This window comes from Hemicordylus capensis, chromosome 2, assembly GCF_027244095.1.
Source record: "Hemicordylus capensis ecotype Gifberg chromosome 2, rHemCap1.1.pri, whole genome shotgun sequence".
Lineage (NCBI taxonomy): Eukaryota > Metazoa > Chordata > Lepidosauria > Squamata > Cordylidae > Hemicordylus > Hemicordylus capensis.
The window spans coordinates 89,097,231-89,111,662 of NC_069658.1; the positions used below are offsets into that span (position 1 = coordinate 89,097,231).

General features: G+C 42.9%; 1 protein-coding gene across 4 annotated transcripts in view; it reads right to left on the reverse strand.

Moving 5' to 3' along the window:
- Nucleotides 1–14,432, reverse strand: part of SYK (spleen associated tyrosine kinase) — a 159,090-nt gene that overhangs the window by 22,522 nt on the left and 122,136 nt on the right. For 3 of the 4 annotated variants that reach the window (XM_053296621.1, XM_053296619.1, XM_053296620.1), the window contains 3 exons: nt 12,036–12,123; nt 10,957–11,000; nt 6,202–6,270 (listed from right to left, as the gene is read on the reverse strand). In XM_053296621.1, the coding sequence (XP_053152596.1) occupies nt 6,202–6,270; nt 10,957–11,000; nt 12,036–12,123 (201 nt within the window). The remainder of the gene's footprint in view (nt 1–6,201; nt 6,271–10,956; nt 11,001–12,035; nt 12,124–14,432) is intronic. The other variant, XM_053296622.1, reaches the window with a different exon arrangement.

Sequence of the window (14,432 nt, forward strand, 5' to 3'; positions counted from 1 at the left end):
TCTCTCTCTCTCTCTCCATCTGTTTATTTATTATTTTTTGTACACAGCCCCAAACTTCCATCTCTGGGTGGTTTACAGAAACATAAACAAAACAGAGATTAAAACCTTAAAATGATTTAAAAGCCACAGGTCTAGTTAACAGGCTTGGGTGAATAAATGTGACCTTAAAGACTTCTTAAAAGTTGTCAGAGATGGCGAGGCTCTTATTTCAGCAGGGGGCACATTCCAGAGTCTTGGGGCAGCAACAGAGAAGGCCCATCCCTGTGTAGCCACCAGACAATCTAGCGGCAACTTCAGACAAACCTCTCTGGATGATCTCAATGGGTGATGGGGCTCATAATGAAGAAGACGTTCTCTTAAATAACCTGGGCCTAAGCTGTTTAGGGCTTTATAGGTTATAACCTTGTATTTTGCTCAGAAACCTATTGGTAGCCAGTGTAGTTCTTTTAATAGAGAAGTAATACAGTCTCTTCAAGATGAACTGGAGACCAAACTGGCTGCTGCATTCAGTACTAACTGCAATTTCCAGTCTACATACAAAGGCAGCCCCACATAGAGCACATTGCACTAGTCAAGACTGGAGGTTACCAGCATATGTATCACTGTTGTGAAGTAGTTTATCTCAAGAAATGGACACAGCTGAAGCTGATAGAAACCACCTCTCGCTACCACCACAACCGGAGATGCCAGGGAGAGGTTTGGATCCAGAAGCACTCACAGATCGTGTGCCTGTTCCTTCACTGGAAGGTGTCCATGTCCAAACTGCCCAGGTGTGCAGTACAGCCCGAGAGGCCAGCTGGAGAGGCTGGCCAGCCAGCTACAGCACCCACCACCACTGCTGCCGCCTGGCTCCCCCCCAACCCTCCAGAGGTAAACAGAACTAGCTGCAGTGGGGCAAGGGGGGGTGGCGGTGGGGCTGTGGGGGTTACGAGACAGGACAGGGTAGGGGCGGCGGGAAAATGGTGGTTGTCCTGTCCCTTGTGTCTTATGTCAGTTGCAGGGAGCATGGCTTAGGGTGCTGGGGGGGCATGTACTTCAAGTGTGTGAAGGGGGGCCCCCAAAGAAGATTTTGTCCACTGGCCCCCAGGGGTCTCACTACACCCCTGCTTCTTCTATTTCCACCACCAGAATAGCCACCTCACAGTCAATGGACACCCCCCTCCCCCATCTCCAGACAAGCCTAAACACATGAATTAGAGTTGAATCAACATTAAAAGTTCCAATTCATAAAAAAGAGAAAAGTTGGAATTCTGAATGGAAACTCTTGTTTTGACATTTTGCTAAAGATACAAAAGACTAAAAATGGAAAGTCTTACCCACTTGGCCAAACAATGATAGAATCCTTGGAAGTCATGGGAGTCTTATTTTCAGACCCATGACCCTCAGGAGCAGCTTGCAGGCAGAGGCGTATCTAGGGAAAATAGCGCCTAGGGCAAGCACTGAAATTGCGCCCCCTGTCCAAATATCTGACGCCCATCTTTCAGATAACGTTACCATAATATCAGCTCAAAAACAGAAGTCAAGCTCATTAATATTTTAATATTTCAAAAACTATTTAGCAGTGGACGTAGCCAGGCCAAAAAATGCTGGAAAACTACAAATTTCAGTATGCTGGGACTCATGAAATACCCAAATATTATGTGGAGGTGTACTTGGAAAACTAAACAGAAGTGCCTGTCTAATTCTCTACTATGCATTGTAGCATCACTATTATATAAGTTTTAAAAATAAATGGAGAATTTGACTTTTCCCAGATACTCTGAAAATAATTAAAGGATATGCAGAGTAAACTGTTTCACTGCTTGGAATATATTCTACTATTTCAGAAAGACAGTTAAAATGAGAGAAAGAGAGCAAGAAACTCTCAGTGGGCCTTAATACTAAGGATTTCAAACTGGTTCAAAGACAAACTCATCATTCCCCCTCCCCCCGCTGGCCTCTTAATTCACCACCGCAGACTGTCCCAGGCTGATTTTCGGGCCTGTTTGGAGGCTGCAACACATGCTCAAATATCCTCTGTGAGGCCTGGCAAGGCCTCGCAGGGACCATTTGAGCAGGTGCGGTGGCCATTTTTTAAAATAATGGTTGTTTTTTTTAAAATGGCCACTGAAAACAAAATAGCCACCGTGCATGCTCAAATGGCCTCTGCGAGGCCTGGCCTCTGCATCAAAGTATTGCAGGGCAAAATAAAATGCTTTTAATATAGTTCTGTGTTCTCATCAACAAGCTTTCATGTATACTAAGATAATATTAACTTGTGGAGAGATAAATTGGTTTCCCGTCACCTTGTACAGGAGAGCAGGGGAAAGGGATAGCACAGCGCATACTATGCAAGCAAAAGATGTCAGGTTCAATCCCTAATAACTTCACTTGGCTGAGAAGGGCCCTTTATCTGAAGTACTGGAGAGCCACAATATAAAAGAGATGAACCAATGGTCTGAGTCAGTCTATTAGCCAGTTTGTATGCAGGACTATCTTTAGCTTTTGCAGGGACCTGGACAAGAGTAGTTTGTGGGGACACTTCTCCCATTGTAAAGAAGGGAGCAGGCCTAGTGTTATGCAGGTGAAAGAGCCAGGACCAGCTCCAGATCTGTGGGGACCCTCAGTATTTCAGCATCAAAACCCCCTGCACTGTCTGGAATGAGGAATAGTTATCCTCCCCTCCTTCCCCCAGTGAATGAAAGGAGAACACATTGTAAGTTTCCTCTGCTTTCCACTAGTGAATGGAAAGGGCATGCCACAAATGGGAGGAGGCAGCAACAGTTTCTTCTTCCTCTACAGCTTCTTCCCCGACATCTTCCCCTTTCGAAATAAATAATGTGTGTTGGAAATACTGATTCTCAGTTGTGCTCAGCTGGTATAAGACTGCCATGTGAGTGGTAGGAGGAAAAGAGTAGAGTAGAATAGCTTCTCGAAAAAAGTTGTCCCTATCCACAGAATTATGTAGAAGGAATGGCTCTCTCTCTCTCTCTCTCCCTCCCTCCCTCCTTCTCTCTCTCTCTCTCTCTCTCACACACACACACACCACTTAAAAGTTCCCATTTCTCTGAAATAAAAAGCAGAACATTTTATGGTTAAGATGCACATACCCAGTTGGCAAACTGGTATGTTTTTAACAATGTGATACTAATTACTTTTTATTTCCATTTACCTTCTATCTGATCTAATAATTATTAGTGACAAGAATAATATTACTAGGGATGTGTGAAACGTTTTGGGTACAGAACGATCTGTACCTGAATTAGGCCATTTCGGGCAATTTGTGCACAAAACAAATTGCGTGATTACAAGTTCTGAAAGATTTGCAGACAGAACAAATTGCCCAAATTTTGGATCTAAAGTTTTGCTGTTTCGGATCTCCATTTTGTGGTGATCTCCACGTAGTCTGCATTTTCTGTTTGACATCTCTTTGAATTTCCCGTCCTTCCAAGCTTCAGATCGGTGAACGAAAGCATGGGCTGATCTGCTGACAATTCCCTCCTTGTTCCTGATTGGCTCTTTTGGCTCTTTCCACTCTTGACTGAACCCACATTGGCCAGGGGAAGGGTCAAAGAAGGGGCAAGGATGGGTGGGAGTTCAAGGAGGGATTTCCGTTCAATCATATTTAAAGAGGCAGCAGTCACCATTCTGCCTTTCTGCCTCATGGGAGAAGAGAGAGCTTTGCTTTGCTTTGCCTTGCCAGGTTGCCATGCCATTGCCTATTGCCTTGCCAGTCTGAGCCCAGGCTGCCTAGCCACCCAGTCTGCTATGGCTACTGCATGCCAGCCTGGGAATGGATTATCTGCTGCATTGCTTTTTTGTTCCAGAGAAGAATTCTTTTTTCACTCCCTTGAGAGAATCACTGCCTGCCTGTGCCTGCTTTGTCTGTCTGTGCCAGCCAGTATCACCAGCCCTAACCCCTGTAGCCACCGGCCACCTGGTCAGCCACCCCCTTTCCCCCCAGATCTTCCAGGATTTTGCCCCATCCCCCCTCCCAAATCTGAAGACTGAAGAAGGAGAAGCCACCCCTCCCCCCAATTTTCCAGGCTTTTGCCCCAGCCCCCCAAATCTGAAGACTGAAGAAGGAGAAGTCAATAAGATTGAAGAAGAAAGAGTAGACTCAGAGACCAGACCACAGATGTGGACAACTGGACACACAACATGGGTCAAGCCCTAGACTGAGTGAGTGTACTCCATTTTCATACACACACACACCCCTCCGGAATTCTGTATTCTTGGGTGTGTGTTTTTCCTGCTTGGAGGGAGGATTTGGGTTGCAACTAAATTTAAAAAGTTGTGTATTGTTTAGTTTAGAAGAAGTTTAAACAGGGTTCTGTGTGGGAGAAACCTTGCTGTTCCACTGGCAGAATGTTTTGCACCTTTCCTTACTTAACCCACATTTATGGCCGGGTGCCACAGATGTAGCTGTGTCTGTTGCTTGTGGATGAAAAATGCTTGGGGCAGGGAGGGCAGGGCACAACTGATGCTGCTGTTTTTTATTTTTTTATTTTTTAACATTTATATCCCACTCTTCCTCCAAGGAGCCCAGAGCGGTGTACTACATACTTGAGTTTCTCCTCACAACAACCCTGTGAAGTAGGTTAGGCTGAGAGAGAAGTGACTGGCCCAGAGTCACCCAGCAAGTCTCATGGTTGAATGGGGATTTGTTGGCGCTAGTCTTCTGCATCTGTGATATCACGCTTGCTTGCCTGTGTGTTGCTGGCTGCTGCTGTTACCCTGCATTAGGAGGGGGCATGTGGGGCAGTGCATTTCACTGTTGTTGTTTCATACTATTGTGTCTAGATCAATTGCATGGGGGGATGGGGGGACACAATGGATGTGGTGAGTGTGTGACACAGTAGATGTGTGTGACCTTTGGAAACCTTGTTCTTTGAAAAGCTCTGCTGTTGTTGTTGATGTGTGATGTGACCTGAAAGGACAATGGGGACAGACAGTGCCTATTTCTTCCTGTGAATGCCTCCTAGGAGTGCCATAGTGGTTTGGGTAGTAGTGCCCCAATGGGTGCCTGCTACCACCCAGATTGCAAAGGAATTGGGCAAAGGGCTGATTTTTAAAGAATTTGTGAAATTTGTGTGTTTTTAAGCTTCTTCCCCATAGGGAATAATGGTGGTTTCAGCTGTCCCATAACTCCACTTGGGGGGCACTGGAGTGGTCCAGAGTGAGTGGTGGTGTAGTGCACATAGGGTGCCAACCACCCCCCAAACCCACAATCCCATGGGGCACCGGGTATTGTTGTTTCTGAGGTGTTCTGAGTGTAGAGAGTGGATTCATGGTTTGTCATTGAAAATGAATCCACTCTCATTTGCTGCCAGAGAATCTACACTCAGAACACCTCAGAAACAACAAAACCCAGTACTCCATAAGGTTGGTACCCTATGTTGCCATCCCCGAGACCCCCAAGTGGAGTTATGGGGATGCTGAAACCTTCATTATTCCCTACGGAGGAATAAACTTAAAGACATGCAAACTTCATGAATTCTTTAAAAATCTGCCCCTTTCTGCCCCAAATCTTCCCCAAAGACATGCCAACCTCAAAGATTCTTTAAAAATCAGCCCTTTGCCCAATTCCTTTGAAATATGGGTGGTAGCTTCCTTGCACCGATTGGGCACTTCCACGTACCACACCCACTCTGGGCCACCCCAGCTCACCCCACGTGGAGCTATAAGGTTGCTGGAATCCTCATTATTCCCTATGGGAAAAATCTTAAAGAAGCGTAAACTTCACAAATTATTTAAAAATCACCTTTGCCCAATTTCTTTGAAATTTGGGTGGTAGCTTCCTTTCATTGGGCACTACCCCCCACACTCTTTTGGCCCCGGGCCCTTTTAAAAAATCCAAATCGATTTGGATTGAATCTGGGGTGATTTGGGGGGTCAGATTCAGACCCAAAACAAATCAAGGGTGTTTCAATTTGGGTACAAATCAAAATGAAAAGATAAATTGGTTCACACCACTAAACATTACTACATGTCAGTAAGAAATAACATGTAGCCCTTTTATTTATTTTTGCTAAATATTAGCTATGGGTTAATTCTATTCATTAAGGCCAGAAGAAAAAAGCTGAAGGAAGTTGCTAAGTGTGCACAGGAGGATTAGCAGGAAGACATCAAGCCATTTAAAAGAATTGTAAGTGAGCTGAGTGAAGGTAAGTTCACACATTCATAGATTTTTTTAAAAAAAAGACCACCGTGTTTATGCACCTTCTTGCTTCCCGGCTTTGGGAAAGTGTATGACTTGAACCTTTGGATAATTCCACCTGTTGACCATGTCTAGAACCATAAAGCATATCAAAAGGATTAATAAGTTAATCAGGAACATATGACAAAACATAACAAGGCAGAACAAAATACCAAAGAAAACAAAGACAAGAACTCTCAACAACAACTTTACTTGATAACTGCCCCATACAAATTGTTCTCTTACAACACAACATTAAAAGATAAGATAAAATCACAAAACACATTAAATCATAACAGACCAAAAAAGGGCGGAGGGTACAAAATACAATACAAAACAATTGAAAAGACTTTAAAAAAATTAAATCAGTTAAAATCAGAACATTTAAAATGTAAAAGTCTGAGTGAACAAAAAGGTCTTTTACCTGGCATCTAAAGGAACAAAGTGATAAAGCCAGGCGAACTTCACTGGGGAGGCTATTCCATAAACAGGTGCAACCAGTAAATAAGTCCTCTCTGTAGTAGCCACCCGTCTCACCTTATTTGGCAGGGGCACCCGGAGGAGGGCATTCAAAGAAGATCTTAAGGTTCGGATTGGGACATATGGGGCAAGGTGCTCTATCAGGTAACCCAGTCCCAAGCCATTTACAGCTTTAAAAGTTAAAACCAGCACCTTGAGTTGGGCCCAGAAATGGACTGGGAGCCAGTGCAGTGCAAATAGCAATGTAAGAGGTTTTTTTAAAAGAAAAAATCTAGCAGTCGATGCATTTTGAGACATAGATCTTCTTTATAGGACAAGCCAATAAGTATCATTAAACATATCTGGAAGATTATTATTTTTAAAAAATGTATTGGGGCTGCTAATTTTTTATAAAAAATCTATTAAATTGTTTTCTGCATCCCGAGAGTGCATGCCTTTGGTTTTTCCAGAAAATATGAACAAGTATCTACACATATTTCTTGCATCTCCTACAATAGTGGTTTCCAAACTATTTATTGAGAATAGAACTTAGCAGTGCAGTAGAAAAAAGTCCCCACTATTAACAGGATAATCAGCTGAGGAAGATATCATAGCCTGATTGATTCATTCCATAAACAATTTTTTCCTTCAATAAAGATAGCTTCTGCCTCCTTTTCTACTTAACTGTGTAAACCAATTGAGCCATCATAACAAGCTAACCTGAGTGTCTATCTTTACTCCTGTTTGGAGCAGAGTTTGCATATTTACTCCAGAGTAAAGTCTTCCTGTTGATTGGGGGGTGGGGGGGTGGGGGCAAGTAACAGAATGATTCTGTAAAATGTAGGGAACAGAAAAAAAGTTAAAAAATAAAAATTATAATGGAACAATTATATATTATGTATTATATAATTATATATTATGTATATATTATGTATAATTGTAATTGTTATATAATTATAACAATTCCTGTTAAAAAGCAGAGTGTCGAGAATAACTAAAAGCTCCTAAAAAGAGTGTGTGTGTGTGGGTGGGGGGATAATGGAAACTTACCTGTTCAAAATGGTCGGGTAGTGGGAAATAGTGAAAAGATTCGTATTACAAATGTTGTGGGGGGAGAATAATGAAAATATCCCTTTAAAAAAAACTGAGGGGGGAATTAGGGAAATCCCTGCTGCCTTGTAGAGAAGTGCTTCTCTAGCAAATGACTAGGGAAGCTCTACCTGTTGAATTTCTGACTAGACACATCCTTCTTTAACTCAGTGCCAATCTAAAAGACCAAGACTGAGTATGGAGCCTAATTTGTAAAGCTAGCACAGTGTATAAGACTGTAGAAAGTCTTTACTGCTTACATAGCAAACAAATTAAAGTAACCATCTTAACTTGCAAATCCATGCTTTTTAGAAAATGAGATGATTGTAATTCTTATTCAAAGTATGTTTGGTATTTTAGTACTGTATCTAGACAAAGGAGACAGCTGCTTTTGTATGATAGGGGTCAAGTTTCCCAGCTAGATTTTAAGGACTAGGATACATTAAGTAACACTTCTGCTTCCAAATGCATGAAAACTATAGCACCAGAAAAGAAATGTACATTTTTCTCAGAACAGTGTTGGACTAAGACCGGGGAGACCTGGGTTCAAATCCCCATTCAGCAAAGAAACTCATTGGGTGACTCTGGGCCAGTCACTTCTCTCTCAGCCTAATCTACCTCACAGGGTTGTTGTGAGGAGAAACATAACTATGTACACCACTCTGGGCTACATGGAGGAAGAGCAGGATATAAATGTAAATATAAATAAATATAAATATAAATAAATGCATAAATAAAAAGTTGCATCTTATGATCAGGAAACCTCTTTCCAATTGCAGTTGTGTGTGGACTGCACTAGCATGATAAGCTCATCTTCAGGGAATCAATATGAGCAGCAAAACCCACACATTGCTTCTGTCACACATACTTCACACACACTGGTTTTATTTATTAGATAGAAAGGACCATTCTAGCTATAGCAAGACTTGTACCATAAATTGCAATTTCTCTCTTGTGTATATTCCCTTTCTGTATTTCCATGCTTTTAGACTTTTGACTCCAATAAAATAAATAAATAAGAATAAAAAATAAAATAAAACAAAAAAATAAAAAGATTTATTTCTTAAAGAATATGTTTGTCTTCCTAATCAGCTTGCCAGGTTGGCTATTTTATAACCCACCAACTGAAAAACCTCTTTACTGCTATGGAATCTGCTAGATATAGATATAGATATGATTAGGGATGTGCACAAAACTGGTTTGCCCGGTTCAGTTTGAGTCTGAACCGGGATAGAATTGCACTGAGCAATTTTGGTTTTGGCACCCTGAATGAGGGGCCAAGCTCAGCTCGAATTCGAGCCAATTCAGGCACAGTTCGGGGGTGCTAGGGACATTAAAAAAAATCTTTTAAAATAGTGGGCTTCTGGCCTCCAGAGCCTGCAGGCAGTGGTCCCTCTAATTTTTTTCATCTCTGTGAGGAATGAGTTTTGTTCTGGGAGGATGTATCAAGGCACTGTGTGCACAGATGCATTCAGAGTGAGGCCTTCCTAATTCAACCTGAGCGGGATCTAAAATTAACTGAGTGGACATCAGAAAACTTGTGATCGCGCGCATGTGCGCATGCCTTAGAGGGACAAGTGCCTTGTGGGGGGGTGTGCTGCCGCAGCCATGTAGGGTCTCTGGTGGTTCCCCCTCCTCTCCACCAGCCTCTCAATGTGAATGGCCAGGGTGCATGTGAGGCGGCCTCCAAAATGGCTGCTGCCACCTCAAGAAGAGCCACAATGGCCCCCAAATGGCCAAAATAGGCCAGGAAGACCAGGTGGAGCCCGGCGAGGAGAGGGACCCACCAAAGATCCCCCGTGGCTGTGGCACCACTGCCACTATGTTTCTTTTTTAAAATTTAAGTGTAGAACCACTGAACTGGCCCTGAGCTGTCCGGGGAGGAGTGTTCAGCTCGACCTGGAGCCGAATCAGGCCCATTCAGGCTTGAGGGTGATCCCTTGGCTGGCTCAAGATAGAGCTGGTTTGCAAATCCCTATAGGAGATGAGCAATACTCTCTATGAAAGAGAGGCCACTGCATGGAAAAGTCTCTGGCTAACATCCTGACTAAATTTTTGAATAGTAATACCAAGGGGTAGTCTAAAGAACTACTTTATTTCAATAGATTTTTTTTTTATTTTTAGTAAATGTAGTTAAGATGTCAGCCTCTGTTTTCTCATTACAGGAATTTTCAGTTCTGCTCAGTGCTGAAGACCCAGAGTGCCGTAGTGGTCTGTCCCTTGCTCTTCCTTTCCAATGGCCCTTTATAACATCCTAACTCCTTCACCATTCATGGATTACTTCTATATATTTCTTTTGTTATCTTCTCCTTCTTTGTTCTGTGCTATTCCCCACCCCCACCCCAGTATATTCACATCCCTTGTGTAACTGAATATTTGGAAGGACAAAGATTGTTCAGCAAGTAAAATATATACAGGAGCAGTCATATTAATTTTCTTGATACAGAATTTGATGCAGAATATCCCTTACCCTGTATATTGAGCCAGTACCCAATTTGGCACATGCTAATTGTAGGAGTAACTTTCAAAGTATTTCATATATTTAAAGACAGAATAAAACACTCAGTAATGTTATAAAGGAGGACCTCGGTACTCATGGTGGTTCCATTCCTTGTCTACCATTCCAAGTAACTGAACCATGAGTAACAAGGCATTAGGGCTATGGGGAAAGGGGGATTAGGATCCAGGGTCGAAGGGGGAAAAAATTTAAGCCCCCAAATGTCCCAGAACATACTGTGGCATGCTCCACATGTCCCCCATATGCCCAGGAATGCCCTCCAAAGGACAAAATGCCCCCCTAACCCACAAAAAAATCATGGGGGAAGTCCGATTGTTTTGAAAAATGAGTCACAAAATAACTCTTTGTGTCTCCTCCTAAGCTCCTGAGACAAACTAGCAGCTGGAAATGACCTCCATGGTCACTTCTGGCCCTCTAGGAACCACAGATGTGGGGTTTTAACCCATTAGTATCCACAGATACTAGAAATGGGTGTCTATTAGACACTCTGTGGATACGCAGAACCGTGAATAGCCGTTCTGCAAATAACAAGGATCTCCTGTATTAAAAAATCAAATTATCAACATACTTATGTATAAAAACCATGGCAAGTTAATCTACTGTTCTAAAAATACACCTATATTAAATGCTCCATGAGTAATAATTAAACAATAATGTTTCAGGATGTTATTAAAAATAATCATTTACAATTATGATCAAAAGATTATCTTACCTTGTTTCGATGTTTAGGAAGTGGTGGGCCCTGGCCAAAGATACCTAAGATAATGAGATACACTAATTATTAATTACTATAAAAAATATCAGTTGCTGCTGCTGCCACCAAGACAGATTTCTAGGGGAAAACACAAATAGAAAGCATTATGTGAATTAAAAATTACAAATGCTAAGGAGGTGCACATAGCCCTTTGTGCACATCCGGGGCAGGGGAGAGCGGGCACTTTAAACATGATCCCATTTCTTTCAGTGGGGTCATGGCATAACATAAACAAGCATTTGTTAGAGATGTGCACAAATCATTTCTAATTCAAGGCACCAAAATGATTTGAGTTCCCCTGGCCGAAACGTTATGGCAGGGGGAGAGCAGGCACTTTAAATGGAGGAAGCAGGTCTTACCTGCCCCTCTGTTGTGCCACAGCAGCAGCTTGGTGCTATCCAGTGCCAACTATCCCCACAGCCCTGTTCTTAGCAGCAAAACTGTGCAGTGGCTTCCTGTCTGGGAACAAGAAGTTCTCTGTTCCCAGCAGCATCCCACCATCCCTGTTCCCAGCATCCCAACACGCACAGTGTTGCTTCCTTTCATGTGCATGGTACCAAAACTATTCCCAGAAGGATATGGAAAGTGCTATTATTTATTTGGCAGTCTAAATAGTTTTCAGGTACAAGAGCCTCAGTGTTGTAAAGACTTTGGAAAACTGTATTGGTAAGTTTCCATCCCACTGTTTGTTTTGTTTTGTGTCATATGGGAGAAATTTGAAAATTGAATTTATATCAGCTCACAACTCAGATTTGAGGTAAGTGGTATGAAATAGTTGGGTATGAAATAATATTTAACTGATATTAGATACTTATTTAAGAATCTCTCGAGGATAATTCAGTCAATCACATTTTTAAGTGACAGAATCTATTCCCATATCAATTCCCAGCATTAAAAATTAGCTTAAAGTAAATGTGAATGGTCTGTGATGGCTGATACATGATAGCTGCATCACAGACAGTGTCATATGATTAAGTAAACCTACACATGATGTTTGGATTCACCTATCACATTTTAAAAATATATCAGTCACTCACCATTTTCTAAATGCAAATTTGGATTTGGAACTGGCTCTGTGATTATTCTTAATAGTCCATCTGCTTTGTAAGAATAATGTTCCATTAGCTGAAATGAGGCGAAAATGAGGAGAAATGAAGAGAAAATAATGAGGAGAAAATAAAATAGGTAAGATTAATCTAGGAGAATGGAGAAATAAATGCAGGGAACAAGCTACTGAACAGCTATAAGTGGCCAGAGTCAAATATATGGTTTATTGCAGGGTTTCTTAATCTTGGGCCCCAGATGTTGTTGGACTACAACTCCCATCATCCCCAGACATGGCCTTTGTGGCTGAGGATGATGGGAGTTGTAGTCCAACAACATCTGGGGGCCCAAGGTTAAGAAACCCTGGTTTATTGAAATGTATCAATGTGTGCTCCCTTGGATTCCTGTTCATCTCTCTGGGATTCCTGATCCTCAGCCTCTGACATTTCCCTATGCATCAACTCTACTCTGTGGACCAATTCTACAGATTGCCTCCTCTTCCTAGGCTACGTGTGACATTTTACTTGCACCTCACTTTCTCTCTAGCTATCAATATTACTGACTAGCCACATGCTTCTGTTAGATTCTGTTTCTCAGGAATTCTGTTCTGAGGGATTCTGCAGTGAAGCAAGGGATTCTGAACTGGCGGGGCGGGGGGAAGGAAGAGTTCTGGGAGTGCCATTGCCAAAATAAGGGAGCTCTTTATTGGAGAGGTAGGGAAGGCTAATCTTGTAGTAAGCAAGGGGGATTGCCTAGAGTGGAGGAAGGTAAGAACTTGTAGAACTCATTCCAAGTCACAGGACAACCATCTGGTGCTTGTACATGTGGAAGCTTTTTAAAGAAAGTTGTCTCTAACAAAGAATTAGGGGTGTGCATGGTCCGGAGTACCCCCCTGGTCCGGCAGGGGGGGACTGTGACTTTAAGCGGGGGGTAGTACTTACCCCCCTCCCGCCGCTCTTCCCCCTCCGGCGCTGGTCAGTTGAAAAATCTTCTTGGGGTGGCAGAGTTCCTCCCTGCCGCCCCTGCCCCCGTCGTTGTTAGTTAAGGCTTAAAAGAGATGAGCGCTAGTGGCGCGCATGTGCCCTGCGCGGCACGCACGCTCGTCTGACGCTGCCGCACGCGCACTGCATACGTGACGTATGCGGCATGGGAGCGGCAGCATCAGAGACGAGCATGCGCGCTGCTAGTCTCTTTTAAGCCTTAACTAACAACGATGGGGGCAGGGGCGGCAGGGAGGAACTCTGCCGCCCCAAGAAGATTTTTCAACGGACCAGCGCCGGAGGGGAAGAGCGGCGGGGGGTGGGTGGGGCGTAAGTACTACCCCGCCCCACTTAAAGTCACAGTCCCCCGCCCATCCAGACCACCAGACAGCCGGACCGGTCCAGCGGTCTTTCCCATGGGGCCGGACCAAAACCATGCACACCACTACAAAGAATGTATTTTGCAGTAATACATTGATGGAACAGTAAGTACTGCAGCCATTAGTCAACAATTCCATCTGTATTCACAGTGAAATAAATTTTCATGCCATATTTCATACATGCTTTTCCCCATGAGGATTTCCAGGAGGAAAAAGCTAGCTGAGATACAGCTAGTGTCTCAGTTTTAATGTTAAATCTGGCATACAAAGATCACAGAGTCACTAGCTTTACAATTGCTATTCCAGAACTACAAAGAAATTCACCACTTGAATGCAGACACAAATTTCTTGTATGCAAACAAAAAACACAACCACAGGAAAAATCCACAGAAAAGAACACAGTTCAAACCACAGGGGGGAAAAGTTCAAACCACAGTCAAAACAGTGTGCTTCCCAGGACATTGTGTGTGCTACAATTCAACAGAGTCCAGTTCTGGACTCAGGAGTTCTCAGAGCTTTTGATATTGCGACTCCCTTGTATAATATATAAAGCTACATGACCACTCCTTGCTCTGATTAAAGTTATTGGTATTATATATGCATATTTAGATTAAAATTGGATAATTTGAAAATAAACACAACTCAGTATTTTGAAGCTGATGACCAGGTGAGCTGTATGTCTGCTCAGTCTGTTGTCTAGGTACTAGGTTCTCAAGGCCTCTGCAGCTTAATTGTAAATTCATGTCCTGGTTAAGTTCACCACACACAGTCCTCTGTCCTCCTCCTCCACAGCTCACCGAGCCTGCTCTCCCCAATCAGGCCAGCAAATTCACCTCTTGGCTGAAGGCAAGGCAGACAGCTGCCAAGCCAGCCTCTTTGCATGCTGCCACAGCAGTGTGTGCATGGTCTCCCACTCACTTGCTGTTCTCTACATCTACAAACATTTATATAGTGCTTTTCAACAGAAGTTTTCACAGTGGTTTTTATAGAAATAACAAAGAGCCGGGACACCAAGCTGTGCTAAAATAGA